Genomic DNA, 16,473 nt, shown 5'->3' with positions numbered 1-16,473 from the left:
TTTTATGATATGGTTCCAGTGAATGATTTAAAGTAGGGGTGTCAAACATAATGCCCGGGGGCCACAAAGACACAGTGCAACTCCTGACCTCCTCTACACTTCTCCAGTCAGTCTCTCAAAGCTTCATCAGGTCAGACTAATCACAAATAAATAGGATCTATTTCAGTTTTTCAAAACAAGCTTTTTGTGATTACTTCACGCTTAGTTAAAGAGAATGATCCTGATGCAGGTAAAACACAGAACTGTGTTTAAAAATCCACGTTTGACTCAGTCAAACACTCAAACCGTCTCATCATCGTCAGATGATCTTCACTTCTGGTGGAAGTTTGTTGGGACTTCCAGTGGCCAGAATGAAGAGGAGGAAAATGTTCTCTTTCAGACAGGGAAAAAAAACTTTAACGTATATGAAGCACTCATGTACTGCACTTTTTACACAGGTGATGTAACGTGGATGTAATGTTGTGTCGCGCAGACGCAGGGAACAATCGATTACCTGAACAGGCATGATTATGTAACATGCAGTAAACTGATCATTTCACCATTTCAGTTTCACTTCGGCCTGGTGTTGGGTCTAAACTCAGACCCCGCTGTATCCAGGACTTATTCCCATGAAAGAAAAACAAGGCAACAGCGTTCGATCGATTACTTGCGCAAGGGAGGCCTCATCTGTGTCCAGCACGAAAATGACCCCGACGATGGCCTCCTCTCGCTGCCTTTTATTGAGAGACAGTTCACACAAAAAGTAACGCCCACATAGTTTCTAAGACATTGTATGTATATGTGTGAACTTCTGTATGTAAGTAAGAATGTGTGTGTGTGTGTGTGTGTGTGTGTGTGTGTGTGTGTGTGTGTGTGTGTGTGTGTGTGTGTCCTCCTGCTGATCAAAGGGTCATAAAACATAAAAGCAGGAGGAACATCCTTGGTCATAAAGAGGGTAGTGTCCCCCACACCCAATGTATGGTTTACCATAGATAACACAGTGAAACCATACAAAGGGCAGGAAGTTCTACCAAACAACAAACAGATCTTTTAGATAGGATGTTACCTGTGATAAACCACTTCAGCCTCACAGTTAAACAATGTAGAAATGGATGGTAAGCATAAAAATGACAAACATTTAACAATTCACTCTAACACCTGGCACATCTTGAACCTCTTGGTTGTTTGTAGTTAAAAACAGGTAAAACCAGAGGCTTGGTTCCCATTTTGATCTGAATCATCAGTGTGTACACAGTAATCTTTAAAAAACACAAAGACAGACAAATTTACAAGTAGAGTTTATTGATGGTCATGATTGTTTTTCACCAGGTCTGCGAAGGTACAAGTCTGTGCAAACATGCTCAAAAACACTACAAAGCCACTGAATTCGCTCCCAGCAACAGTATACAGTTACATATGCATATACAGTACTGAAATACACAGAACCCTCCTCAGAGATATATTTAGAAAAATATAGTCCTAACTTTCCAACTCATAGACAGGAACATTTCACAACAAAAACACACAAGTCCACATGTGCTGTGATGCCCTTATTAGCTGAAAGGGAATGAACATGAACATATGATATGGGTTGAATGAGCCAAAAAATTTACATTTTTAGATGAAAATAAGTGAATTATGTTGCAGTAGTAAACTTTGCATGTGAGAACATGCCCAACCGTGTGTGTGTGGAAAGCGATGAAGCGATGTGTTTAACTAGGATGTGTCTACACATAATGCTGTGTGTTTACATTGTGGTGAGGTTCGTGCTGCACACAGATGGCGAGGTGCAGAGAGCCTGCAGCTTTGAAAAGGACCGCAGTGCATTTTTAAACCAGATCATTCAAGACCAGCAGCAGGTTTACTGCCTCCAAAGCGATTTGAGCCCAAGTGGAAACAGTTTTCTTGACGTTTGTTTGACTCCTGCGTGTATTTTTATCCACCTGTCTGACTCATTGCTGTGAGAGATTAGCTCACAGCTCAGCTTGGAAGGGGAGCTTTCAGTAAACATTTGCAGGAGTCGAGAGTCGTTAAGGCAGCAATTAGTGTTTTCATTTCATTATCTAAAGATCACAAAGTGACATTTTCTTATGGCGGGCTAATCAGTGAAACTGAGCCGCTACGTGAATGTAATACCTTGGGATGTAAACTAGATATTTGTGAGATAAAGAAGTTTGTTCTCTGCTTGTGTGTGCATGTGGGACATTTCAAAGGAGACCCTTGGAGATATTTACCATACCTCCCCGTGAAGACCGCCTCGTCTGTTTAAATAAATCGTTAACAAAAAGAGTTTCTGTTCAAAAACAGAGCAAAAGAAAAAGTAAATCTGCTTTTTCATCAACGTCTGGTGTGCGAATGTTGGGAGATGACCACATAAGGACTTTTTTTAATCACACTTTTTTTTTTTTTTTTAAATCAACAGCAGCTACAACCACTTTTACAGTTTAAAGTTTTTTGCTATAATTAAACTCTTTTTTTAAAATCATCAACTGAAAATATGCAATAATTCGAGGATTGACCCGGCAACACCACGTGCGTCATATTTGACACATGACTTTCTGAGACATCTACATCCTTGTGATTTTTTTTTTTAATCCTAACCCCATTAAATCCTTTTCTTATATGCAAAATGATATAAAATAAAACTCATATATGAAAACTGATATGTAATTATTTTTCTTACTTTGTCAGATGGTTCAAACAAACAATTTGAATTTTTTGGCAATTTTTGTGGTTCAGGCTTTACAGGGTTAACTGTTTAGTCCAAGTAAAACTAATCAGATATTTTAATTTTACAAACACCAGTAGACAAATTTAAAAACCTTTTCAGTCTTTAAATTTGAGCCAATAATAAAACTAATTTCCTCGACGTAGCGAGGCCCACTCGAGAGACAATTTTGCTCAAATTGTTCAGAAACAAATATAATTTATCGAGTAAAAGCAAGAGTTGAATCCAAATTATGAAGCAATTCTTGGCCTTGTTTCACTGCCAGTGAAGCACAAGGTGGTTGATGTAGCAGCTCATAAGGTACACGATCCATCGCCATTCACAGATTACTGTCACGTCATCACGGTCTGGGCCGTTTAGTCTCACTTCTGAATTTTGAACATTTTTAATGCAATGTTTAGTTTTGTGGTTCCCTTATGTGTTCCTTTCTGTGTCCCAGCTTTTGTTAATAGCTGCTCTTGGTCTGCTTCAAGTGTCGTCTCATTTGTTTACCGTTTTATTTTGAAGTCTAGCTTTCTTACATCAGTTTTGCTTTTCTCCTGATTGTTTGCACCGCTGTTTGCCTCTCTTGATTGGCCTCCTGTGTGTATGAATTGTCCGATCTTCCTTCTCTTAGAGCTCAAAGTGGTTGTTAATGTATTCTGCCTTCACACGTGCCTGGAGTTTCTGTTGTTTGTCTCTTTGAAGGATTTTGTACTCCTTTGTCCTCAACCTTAATAAAGGTTAGTTTTGAATCCTACATTGTTTCAGCTCTGTCTGGGAGAGAGGCATCTGCTAGTATATATTATTATTATTATTCTTCTTCATTTAACTTCTTTAACAAAAGAATTTCAACCAATATGACCTCGCCCTCCGTTACCACGCTCCCTCTCCCCATCATGACCACGCCCTCCATCATGACCAAGTGGTATGCAACATGTGTGCAAAAGCAATATGTGAAGTCATCGCATCCTTTGATATTTCACAAAGTTATTATTATTTATTTTATAGCGCATGCAACAATGTTTTATCCTTTTATGTCAATGATTTTGCTAAATGGACTGAAATGAATGCTGTTCAGTACATCAGGTGCAAATGATTGGTGAAGCTGTAAGTATGCTTAAAGTTTGTAAAGTGAAAGTGATAAAAGGCCCATAAAAGAAGACATTTAACATTAACCTTGAGCATCGTTTGGGTGAAGTGATAAGTGTGCAAGCTTCACTAAAATCAGACCAGTACTGTAGGCCTATGACACCTGATGACCGAGCTTCACCAAGGCGTCGGTCTTTCAGTCAGATGAGCTAAAAACAAGCACTGCGTGTTTTCTTCACTTGGACTCTTTGATAAAAATTCAATCACACATCAGGGGGCTGTTTTTCTAAAGGATATCATGACAGAATAATATTTAAACCCACTGTTGCAAGACAAAAACAAAACACTTAGAACATTAGAGAACGCTTTTACCAAAAACGCTGGGACGCTGTATAACATATAAACAAAACAGAATGCAAGAATGTGCAAATCTCAAACCCATGTTTTATTTATAGAAATGATCAAGCAGAGACATTTTAGAATTTCAGGAAAAACCTCTCATTTTTAGTTCGATGGCATCACTAACATGCAAAAAACCACCTACAAATGGAATAACCCAGAATAATGCTGTTCAACATAAACAGGCATGATTCTGTCATGGAAATCACTGCACGGGCTTCCAGAAAACATCGTCTGAACACAGATCACAATGACAGCCACTAAAAGCTCTCTCATGCCAAGAAGAAGCCACATGTGAACACGATCCAGACACAGTGCCTCCTTCTCTAAACCAAAGGTCTTTTAAAATGGACTGAGTCAAAGTAGAAACTGTTCTCTACTCAAATCATTCAAGATGTGAACTGACCTGCCTGCAGTCCCGACCTTTCAACAAAATGAAATGAAAAACACAACAAAAGAAGACCCGGAACTTTTAAGCAGCTAAAATCCTCTATCAGACAAAAGGGCACAAAAGTCCAGCAGCTGTTCTCCTCTGTTCCCAGATGTTTACAGACTGTTGTTAAAAGAAAAAGGATGCTACAGAGCGGTTATCACTGACTTGTCCCAACTTTTGAGATGTTTTGCTGCCATCAATTCAAAATGAGTTTCTTAAAAATTGTACATTTTCTCATTTTAGTGATTTGATTTGTTTTGTATGTTCTATTATAAATAAGAGTTAATGAAATTTCAACTCATTGCATTTCTGTATTTATTTACATTTTTCACAGCATCCCAGTTTTTTTCCTTTGATTGTGTTGTGTGTTTGTAATCGAGAATCTGAATCTGCTTTCAGTCAATGAAAGACGTGTATGCTGTTGTGAATGACTGTGGTAGGTTTAATGCCATCTGTCCACTCGTAATTGTTTTCCTTCTCAGTGACGCGCTCCGAGCAGAGGCAATGGGAAGTTACAGTAGATGAATGGCCAAATGAGGAGGAGAGGAGACTCATTACCTCCTCATTAATGCCAGATGCTGATGCCGACGGGGGTCAGATGGGAGAAACAAGACGTCACTGCAGCAGACGCAAACTGCAGATTGGATCAAGTGTCCACCCTAAACAGATTTGCTGTGTATGTTTGAGAAGATGGGGACTGCCAGCAGGAGCACATGCACTTCAAAGAAGGTGAGGTCAGGTAAGGTAACGAGAAGGCAGCACAGGCCACATTCTGTAATACTTGGATTTTTTTTTTTTTTTTTGCTTTCGACTGGTCAGAGATCTAAAGAAACCGACTGATGGCACTTCTGAAACAGATGTGTTTTCCACAGACCTCCAGAGTGGGTTTCTAAAGCCCTTAATGGAGACTTCAAAGCAGCATGACTCTCTGATCGGGTTTTAAAGATGTAAACTAAGCGACCTTCCTGTAAATATTCACATGAAAGACGTCTTACGCCATGCCTGTGTGTGAAAGTGTAAGCGTGCACCTGCTGATATTTTCCATCTCACGTTCACATTGTTAGTGTGTGTGCAATGAGATGAAATGAGGGGGAAAAAAAAGCAAAGCCAGCCCTCTTTTACGCGTCCACAAGTCGTGTCCTTGAGTTGTAAACGAAGGTAGAAGAGTATGCACATTTACTCACTGTACACTTATACAAACAACACCTCAGTAAAGTTAAACAAGACATTAAATAGAGAGAAAAGGGGCCGCACGTCCCCTGAACATGAGGATATACTGAAGCAGGACACAAAGAGGATCTATTAACAGTCAGCAGCTCCATGGTCCCGTAGCCGGGGCTTCAACAACTAACTGCCCCCTCTAATAGCTAAAAGTCATTCTGTGTCTAAGCATTTCTTCCATCTTTCAAAGTATTGTGAAGTGTATTCATGTGCGCCGCCTTGAAACTGCAGGTTTCCACAGAAATGAACTCGGTCGAGTATAATCCGCATTTATTTTCAGAAAAAAATGTCTTTTCTTGCCCCAGATGGATAAAATACATGTTCGTAAGAGCGGGCCTGTCAAGCTTTGTGTTTCTGGATGTGGTGGGGTGGGATTTTTTCTACAGTATTCTGATAAAACACATTAGACCTTTTGCTGCGTTTGGGTAGAATTTGACACATTTTAAATTACAGTTTTCATGGATGTCTATTTTTCATTCAAACAAGGCTTCAAAGTAGCTGTGCAGTCACACTAAAAAATCCCATTTTATTTAGCTTTGAGAGAGTTCATCCTAAGGCTAACCCCTGTAACAAGTTCCCAGAGGTTCCTTACTATGTACCATAAACGTCTGGGGGACAAAGACTGCGGGAACATACCAAGCAAACATTCTCAACGACCCTGGACCTACTTTTCGAGCAAGAGATCCAAGTTCAACAACCGATTAGATCATTAGAACAAGCATATGTATTTAAAACCTATTCAAACATAGGTGATATAATCAAATATAATACAATTAAATTTCACCTTTTACTGTTTAATATGAAAAAAAATTTAAGAATAAGCTAAAATTCTCTCATTCGTTGTTGTTGTTGCACTCTAAACTGTTTTAAGATGCAGTGATTTTAAAAAGATAAATGTCTGAAATTGTTTTATTTATTTTAAAAACAATCATCAGTAGTTTGCGTAAATGAAGAACTATGAATGTCCGTTAACAGTTATGTAGTAACTAAATTAGCTGTCAGTCAATTACCTTTGTTTTAAAAGGAACAAGGACACATGCATTTAATTTGTCCATTTAGCTGGATCTCTATTTTACATGGAAACAACATCCCCATCGGCCCATCTCTAGTTATTGTTAGCTGACAAAAGGTGATCTTTTTCAGTAATTTTTGTCTGGGAGACAAAATGCTGTGTTTGCCGGGTATTAAAGACTCCATAAGATACCTTCATACAAGAAAAATAATAATAATAATAATAATAATAATAATAATAATAATAATAATAATAATAAAGGTCGAATAAAATATGACCATCAAGTGGACCAGTATAGCAAAAGCCATAATGATCTGCTTGGGAAAATAAATCTGTTGGAGTTTTTTCTTGGCCTTCAGACAATAATTCTGATTGCTATAGTGCCGGATAGGACACGTATCCTTTCGTCTTCTACGGTACTTGCAGGCTGCTGTTGCATATCATATTTACAACTCTAGAAATATATTAACTTGCACAGCTAATGTCGATTAGCAAACTCTGCTTTTATCCTCATCTGCCTCTAATTAAAGTGCATCTGCCACTGTTACAATTTTGAATCCTTTGCAAGGATGCAAAGCTTGACAGGCTTACAAACAGAAGGATTGGTCAACTTTTAATTGATTCTAGAAGTTCATTAACACTTTTGGAGCAGTCTTATCTCAGCAGGTGTATAAAAAGGAAGATTTTATGCTACACAGAAAGTGACTGGTTGTGTGCCTCTGGCAGCAACAGCAGTGTGTGCGGATGTCGAACTGATAGTTAGCCTTAGCAGTGATAACACAGCAGAGCGCCACTGATGTAAGTGGAAATCTAACAGCAGTTAAATAAAATGATGTTTGGCTACATTACTTGGTGTCCAACTGATCTGATCTCCGAGACGTGCAAAGCTTAGCACCAAAACGCATCCAAAAGAAGTTGAATAAAGAAACAAAATTGCACGGATTACCACGTTAATCTGATCCATGTCTGTGAAACCATTGTCGCAAAATCTCCATCAACATTTTAAACACATTATTTTGCCTCTCTTTAAACTTCATTGAGTCCACTGAAAACTTCTTTACCACCTCTTCTTCCCGACTCTTCACACTGCCGAGCTGGAGACCTGGAGCCAGCCCACCTCTGTGTAGGCCCCCGTCACATGCCAGTACACCGCCCCCATCAGTTTGGTCCACACCATCTGCACCTCTGCCGTGAAGAATTCTGGGAAATCTTCAGAAAACACCTCCAGCATCACACTGCTCAGGATCTGAGAGGAAGGGGTGACAAACAAATTTCATTAAGCGAGCCACAGAGAGACGGAGAGCGAGGGGAAATGTGGCTATTGAGATAATAAGGGTGGGGGTGCGAGTAATGCAGAAAAATTGTGTTCTGTGGCTAAAGTGGGAACAGAGTGATGGAGAAAAAAGGAATTCATTTCAGCGTTATAGAGAAGTGGGCGAGACAGGTGAGAATTGAAAATGATAACTGTAAAACATGAAAGCAGTGGGTGGACAGGCGAAACAAAGGAACAGAAATGACAAAGTCGAGAGAAAGAGCAGCAGAGGTGGCTAAAGCAAAAGCACAGAGAGAGAAAGCTCAGTGTAAGTGTGGCAGCCCCCCATAAAGTCAGCTGACCTGGGCAGAACTGAGGCAATAAAACCAAACTGCTGATGCTGATTTAACAAAAGCTTCTCAACACGAGGTTATGAGGGGGGGGGGGGGGGTCTATTAAATCTTTGAGACATATTTGACATGTTATGTGACACCAAACAAAACGATTTCTATCGGCTGAGCAGCTGCATGAATGTGATATGGATGAAAGTTACTGTGCTGGCAAAATCAAAACTATAGCCCTCTTTGTGTGGTTTTACTTGGAGACATCAAGTAATTTGTTACAGATTTAAGTTTTGAACATTTTCATCTATTCGCATTTCTGTACGATGCTACAAAGAGGGGATATCCCAAACATGGTCATCTCAGACACATAGCTGTGAGCACAGAAGCCCCGCCTACCATCTATTCAAGCCTTCTGTTTGCAAGGAGCTACAACAGCTCGTTTTAGAACAGAGGCTGAAGCAAGGCTTATCTTCTCATAAAACGTGGACTAAAATAGTGTGTTTAAGGTTTGTTATGAACAGGTAATAATGTTTATTGTAAATTATTATTAATGTGATTTATGTAAAAGCTGTTCCAGCAGAGTCCAAGACTACATCCTATATGGAGCTGAACACACGACGTCTCCATAGGAGGAAGCACAAAACATGCTGGGAACGTGCTGAAGAGGTTGAAGCTTTTAGGACATAAATGTATCTTTGTTTGTTTTGTGTTGGGGTTTTTGTTTGTTTGTTTTGCGGGTTTTTTTGGTTGGTTTGGGGGGGGGGGGGTTATTGCTAAACTGTCAAAGCATATGAGGCTTTGTTTTCTTCTAAACAATCTTCAATGGCAGTAGAGGATATCCACTTTGTCTCTCTCTTTTTAAAAAATCCTATACATGAACACGTGGCCTTCAGTTTACTTGGGTGAGAGAATATATTGTGCAGAGTAAAAGACCTGCCTCTTCCCATTCATAAGACCACTGATTAGAAATTATCTAATCAACTTGAAGGTGAGGCTAACTGTCACTCAAATGTGACGACAGTTGGAGTTAAGAATGACCAAATAACCCAACGTGTAAGTCTTTGGACTGCGGGAGGCACAGGGAGAGCATCAAGTTCCACACTGGGGTGTCTCCAGCTGGCTAGTGGACTCAAACCCAGGACCGTCTTGCTGTGAGGCAACAGTGTTAACTGCGGCACCACTATGCCGCAAACCCTTTATCTTATTAAACTAAATGAATAAAGGTAGCTGATGATGATCTGGTAGGATTTATTTCTGTATCCTGCCCAGTGGCCAGCATGAAGAATGTAATCAGTGAACAGTGTGGGCTCTCGTATTTCATCCGGTCATTAGATCTAAGGACTTCTGGTTGTATCGATGTCTGTACGGAGCATTTGGACATTCAGGAAGCAACTTGGTGCTTCCTTGAGTCACTGCGGTTTTGTTTTATATTTATCAAACATAAATGTTGCAGTGTACAGTCCTCAGAGGTGATTATCAGGTCATTGTGTTTGTTTGGTACCTAATTCGCTTGGTCAAACATCTGGATGTTCTCCTTCAGTCGTTGTTGCTTGTTTCTTGTTCCCATATCTCCCCACTGTTTCCTTGTACAGCGTTTCTTAGTTTTTTCTCACTTGTATGTGCAGCACCTTCAGTTTTACCACCTGGCTGTCAGTTTCAGTTTTGTCTCAGCCATTAAGTCAACCTTAAAAAAAAAAAAACACACGCAAAAAAAAGAAAAAATTCTGGCCATAATGTGACACATTATGAGAAAACAGGAAGTATGAAATGTATGACTGGCCTAAAAAAGTCGGGCCTTGAACACGTGAGGTTGAAAATTCAAGGAATATACAGTGGGACTAATTTTTTTAATGACCTATTCACAGAGTGATCAATGCAGGTCTAAATGGTGGTAGAGTTTTCTCTCGTTACTGTTGCGTTTATGAACCAACACAACATTCAGAAGACTTGAAGAGAAATAATCTACTTCCCCTGTCAGATTGAGCAGGAGGAACACTGAATGTAACACAAATGTTATGTAAAAACATGGGCTGTATACAAAAATGAGTTTAAGACATTTTTAATTGGTTCTGATTCTGTCTACGCTTCTCTAAAAGCTAACTTTGTAATGTGCTCCAGGTCTGTGGAAAACTGTATTTACTTGTGAAGCACCTTACACATATAAGGTTTTACAGAAAGCTATCAGCAAAGTAAAGACTGATGTTGTTGCTGTTTTTTTTTGTTGTTGTTGTTTTTTTAAATTGTGCATAAAACTTTTTTTTAATTTAAAAAGGTAGCAAGAGAGAAGGGGAAGGTTCACATGATGGTAGTGTGGATAGTGGAAATATTGGAGAAAGGATGTTGAATATTGAGCTGCTAGTCAGGAGGAAAAGATTCAGAGAAGATTCATAGATGTAGTGAAGGAGGAAATGCAGAGAGTTGGTGTGACAGAGGAGGATATTTGGGATAGTGTGAGAGAGAGAGATTAACTCCTGTGGCATGTAGTTGTTTCTTAAGTGGCCACTGTTATTTTACTGTTGTGGGTTTTTATATATATGTATTTGTTGCATTTTTTTTTTTGTTGCAGTGGTTGATATGCTATGGGACCAAAAAGCTGCCACCTGGCATTTCTCTCACTTGTAAAGGAGATTTGATGTTAATAGGACTTATTGGTGTCACAGCTCTCCGCATATATACTTGTCTTTTTTCAGGAATTTGGACTGTTCGTCCACATATAAATCACTGAAAACTCATTTTCTGAAAAACTCCAGGGTGTAGATTTTCAGAAGGATTTTTCCCCTGCTAAATAAAGGACTGAATCTTATATCAGGCGAGAATAGGACATTCCTCTCCCAAAAGTCCAGCAGTTGGTCTTCTCACTTGCCAGATGTTTATGGACTATGGTTAAAAGGTTAGGGAATGCTCAATATTCCATGATTCTTTGTTTTCTTAGTGTTTAGATAGTTTCATGTATTTCCCCCTTAATTGCCTCAGTTTAATAGTGGGAGTTTAATTCTTCCCACAGTGTCCTATCCTCTTGTGTCAAGTCTCCTGTAGTAAATCCCTGTATGCATTTTCCCACTTCCTGTTTTATCTTGTGAATTAGTGTTCCTTGTGCTTTGCTTCCAGCGTGCTTCTCTTGTCTCGTCTTGTGTCTCATCTGTGATCTAGTTCAACTGTTTCATTTTCCTCATCTCTCTCCACTTCCCCGATCCAGGCACTGTTGGATCCTTCTCCATGTGTTTTCAAGCTTTTGTTTCTGTATTTTTCCAGGTTCTCTTTTTGGACTTGTGTTTTACCTTTTGAATTATTTCAAACAGCTTGCTTTAAGATCAGTCTTCCTTCATCTGTGTTCCTGCGCCTGTGTTAGGGTTAGGATTCGTAATGTAAACATCATGATCAGAATGTCTGGCAGGCAGAGAGTGGACCCAGAGTGCAGGACTCAACAGATGGAAGCAAACTTAAAATCACAGCTTTATTTATGCTAGCAAAAGCAACACAGAGTTGAAAAGGAACAAGCTTGAGGCTAAACAGATGGACAGAGGCACACACACCATGAGAGAAAAGAGGGAGACACAGACAATATGTACACAAGAGGAGATTAGGGCAGAGTGGAGACACCTGGGAGCACAGCTGAACAGAATGTGGCAAAACAAAGCAAAAAGAGGAAGCACATGAGCAAGGGACTATCAAAATAAAACAGGAAGTAACACATGCTGAGACCAAGACTAAGACGTACAAGCTTGGCAGAACAAACAATGGAACGGGACACAAGAAGAGACAGAAAGGGAAACAAAATATGGAGATACAACTGATGACAAGACACAGAGACGAGACTAGGACAGAATGAACATGAAAGGCAACTAACTGCTTCTTTCACAAATTTCCCAGGTGGTGTTAGGGCAGCTTTGGATTTCATTATTATAAGATGGTTTGGATTGAGAGGTTCAGTTGCCTTTGGGTAACTGATACCATCAACAGTCAAGAGGTCTATTTACAATAGACTTCTAGCGTCTCAATGATTATGGGAGTATCTCAGGTTCCAGTAAAAATTTGTTGTGACAGAATGTCCACTGTGCAAAGACCTCTCGAGGCGTGGTCAGCTGGGACTGAGCTAAATTGAGCACATGGAAGCATGTAGCATAACTATAGAAAGAGAGAGAATTTACAGACATCTAAAAATGTAACTAATGTTGTACCAAAGACTTTTATGTAGCTTATTCTTGTTAAGCGCAAGACAAGCTGCTCTATACGAGTTACACGTCTGAATGTCTCTGTCATTCACGCTACTGAGCACAGAGCTCCAACAACTCCAGTAACTGCAATTTTATGGAACAGACCAGCGGTTTATTACATAAAGTAATAAAACAAGAAGCAAGAACTAGAAATATAAATATAAATAACTACAAGGCACTAAGAAATACTAAACTCAAGGCAAATATAGAGCTAGAACATAAATATTCCTTAAATCCAAAAGAACAAATCATAAATCCAAAAATAAAACTCAACACAGGGTTAAAGATCTGGGACTAAATTAATGAATTTGTTATTATTGGTTTTTATGCCCATGCATGTTTTTACATTATACAGAACAATGATTACAAGATAAACTTGAAAACTTGATGCTCCATAAAATTCTTCCATAATTTGTTTGCATGTGTCTAAGAAAGGTTGAAGCCTCCAGCTTCACAAAAGCTTGAAGTATTTCTATTAAAAACACACACAAAGCAAAACACTGCAGCTGAGAAATAAAACAGAAAAACAAGTAAAACAGGAATTATTTCTGTCCTGAGTAAAGTGGCAAAAGTGAAATATCCCCCATGATATTAGACTGGTAATGAGAAAATTCTTTGGGCTGCTTTGATAATTGAAGGGGCTGCTGAAGCAAGAAAATACCTTTATTAAACTGCTAGTTATTCAGGATAGAGAACCCCTGACAATAATCTTCCCTGCTTTGTTTGCAAACAACATGTTTTAAAAGTGTTTAAAACAAAGTCTGGAAAAAAAAAAAAGCCCAAAAAACAGGTCATTTTCTAAAGTTACCTTAAAGTACACGGGTTCCACTTTGTGTTTGATAGCATGTGCTTTTCCCACCAGGGCCAGCACCGACGACACCTTCTCAGGGTCGTGGAGGTTTTCCACTACACTGTTGATGGCATTCATCACCCTGCAGGCATGCTGCCGGAGTTGGCTGCTCCGTGCCATCTCCTCAGGATCCTCCAGGTGCTGAAACTGGCTAAAATACTGTTTGGCCGATGGGAAGTTGACAAAAAACCTAAAGAGGTGAATAAAATTCATCATTAAAATATGAAAGCAAAATAGTTTTTTTTGTTTTGTTTTTTTTACATCCAGGTTGATGTGTGTGAATGAATACGTCAGTGTTTTTACATTTTGGACCAATACTGTCCACAGAGGATGAAGTCTGATGATCAATTTCTGATTTTTACTTGGGAACCACAAACAGAGTAAAACTGCTGATAATAATATATGCAGCACTCCTTTCTAAAACTACCATTTCTAAAGTAGCAAAAGTCAGTTATTGTTTACATTTTTTGTTATTTTTCTACACAGACTTAAAAAATCTGATGAGAGAAAGATTCAGAATAAAATACAGCTTATCGTCCCGAACCCCTCATTCATCAAAAGCTTGTACTCAAACATATGCCTGTAAGTTAAAAATAATAGTTGAGATTGAACTGTATTTCCATTTCTATCAAAATTCAGGAGCTCCATAGTTCAATTTGATTTTAATTGGTCGCCTTAAGGTGGTTTATATTGTAAGGTAAAATATTAGAAAGAAACTCAAACAACCACACAGACCCCTATAAATAAGCATGGTAGGAAGGAAAAACTTGATTTGAACAGGAAGAGATGTCCTGCAAAACCAGGCTCAGGGAGGGGCAGGCATTTGGGGAAGGGGAAAGAGTAAAGAGCAAAAAGAGGCATGAGTTCATTAAGATATGACGTGGTAGGATTATTCGAGATGTGAGGAAAACATGTTTGTAAGCAAAATTCAATTCTGACTTTAACAGGGAGCAAAAGAAGAAAAGCTAATATGGGAAACATATGGTTCCCCTTTCCAGTTCCAGTTAGTATTTTCACTGCAGTGTTCTGGATCTCCTGAAGGTGTTAATAACAAGACAATGATGGCGTGAGTGAGAAGATCATGGGCAGGCAATCATCTTCTCACTCGTGGCTGCAAAGCTTATAATGTCTGATCCTCCAGCAAATAGCAGAAAAGGGGCCAAAACTGCACCTGCAGCTGGCTCATTTATGATTAATGTCGTGAAAAGAAAGCCCCAAAGTTTCCACTACACTTTTAAGGTGTCATCCTTTAACCCTCTCAGGGCAGGCGTTGCAGATTTGCAACAGTTAAACACTAACAACCTGATTACCCCACATACATATTTTATGAGTTTTTTTTACTCAGAAGTACCACTGCAGGACTTGGTTGTGCATTAGCAACAAAAAACTTAATTTGAGCCTGAGAGGGTTAAGACTCTGATGACTTGGGGACGAAGCTTTGACATGTCCACTGTAATCAATAAGGACAATTACAGGATTCAGTATATAACCTTTTAAAACCTTGAAGATAAAAAGCTTTTTATTTAAATAACTGAAGACTCTGAGGAACATTTGATTGAATTCACACATTTTCCGTCTTTGAAACAGAGAAACAAGAAAAAAATAAACTTTTACAAAGTGGAATGAAGTAATCAGTGATCTTCTCTGCTCACCTACAGTAACTGTACTAGCAGGATTTCTTTCAAATGGAAAATATATACTGCACTTCCAGAGGAATTTCACAGAGAATGAGGAAAAGAAGATTTAAAACCCTGAAACCATATATTACAAGGAACAAAAGAATTAGGAAAACAGGAGCAACAAAACATCTTCATGCTGTTGTTTACGTTTGAATATCTGCGACAGCTAAAACATCTAGCAAGGTTTTATTGGCACAAATCCCATTAGACAGCGGCAATAACAGCAGCGGCAATATATCATAATGAGAAGCACACATGCGTCTTAGCATTTGAAGAATGTGTCGACTTTGGCTTTATCCAAATTTACACATGAAATGAATGACCCAAAGCCATTTAGCCACTAAAACGATCATCCAAATGATACCCCAAAGCTTTTAAACTCTCTACATGCCATAAATTTTAATCAACCAGTCTCTCTCTCTCTCCCTCTCTCTCTTTCTAACTAAGTTTTTGACAAAAGGTGCAGTTCCTTTCTGTAAAGTGTTTAATTCGCCTTGGCACCATCCGTGCGGCAGGAAGTTCCCAGCAGAAACCTTTACATTACAGAAGCACTGATGAGACTCTGCAGTCAAGACTGATCAGGCTCTTTGAGTGTAATTGGATGCAGGTGGGCTGAAGAGTGCCGTTTAATTTTCAAGCGTGGTGTATCAGAGTGTAGCACGCTGAAAGACACCTACAGAGGTTGTAATATTAGAAATACATATTAAAGCATGTATGTTGTTTAGCTTCAGCAATGTCCCAGTTATGTATGTATGCTGAGATTTAACTGAAAGGTAAAAGTTTTTTTGGGCATGTTAGGCTGATTGGGAACCAACCTAGCAATCCTCTGGACGTATTCCACAACTGGTTCGAGAGTAACTGCTCAAGGTTTTTGGTTTCCCATTAGTAAAATCTTTGGCAAACAGTGCCCTGCAACAAAAACCTCATTGTGATTGCTTTGGTTGCTAGAGTTGCCACAGTTGCATGGAAGATGCTGACTTGTCTGCAAGCACTCAACTACCCCCAAACAGCAATGATGCTTGACACAAACAAGATCCAGTTGCCTTCTAGGTAAAAGCTGTTTTACCACTAAAAGAACAACTTTTACTTTGAAGGTGAACAGTCTGTTTCCTGTTTGTGCTGCATTTGTCACAGTTTCTCAACAGTCACGAGGAGATTTTCATAGTAGCACTGTATGCTATTTGGTAACCACTAAAATTGGTCACAATGGGATCACAGGCCAATCACTGGGCCTATGTAAACAGGGCTTAGCAGTTCATTTTAGAATGAATGCCACAACCACGTGCAGCAG

At 39.1% G+C, this 16,473-nt stretch overlaps 1 protein-coding gene across 1 annotated transcript in view; it reads right to left on the bottom strand.

Annotated features, from left to right (window-relative positions):
* Positions 1-1,272: 1,272 nt before the first annotated feature.
* The window catches only part of cygb2 (cytoglobin 2), a 36,366-nt gene continuing 21,165 nt past the window's right edge, over positions 1,273-16,473 (bottom strand). Inside the window, exons 2-3 of the mRNA XM_063476539.1 lie at positions 13,462-13,693; positions 1,273-8,089 (exon numbers count right to left, since the gene is read on the bottom strand). Of these exons, the coding sequence (XP_063332609.1) occupies positions 7,925-8,089; positions 13,462-13,693 (397 nt within the window). The 3' untranslated portion in view covers positions 1,273-7,924. The remainder of the gene's footprint in view (positions 8,090-13,461; positions 13,694-16,473) is intronic.

The sequence above is a fragment of the Pelmatolapia mariae genome, linkage group LG6, assembly GCF_036321145.2.
Source record: "Pelmatolapia mariae isolate MD_Pm_ZW linkage group LG6, Pm_UMD_F_2, whole genome shotgun sequence".
NCBI lineage: Eukaryota > Metazoa > Chordata > Actinopteri > Cichliformes > Cichlidae > Pelmatolapia > Pelmatolapia mariae.
Note: the sequence above shows the minus strand (reverse complement) of the source record. Positions and strands in the feature narration are given on the sequence as shown.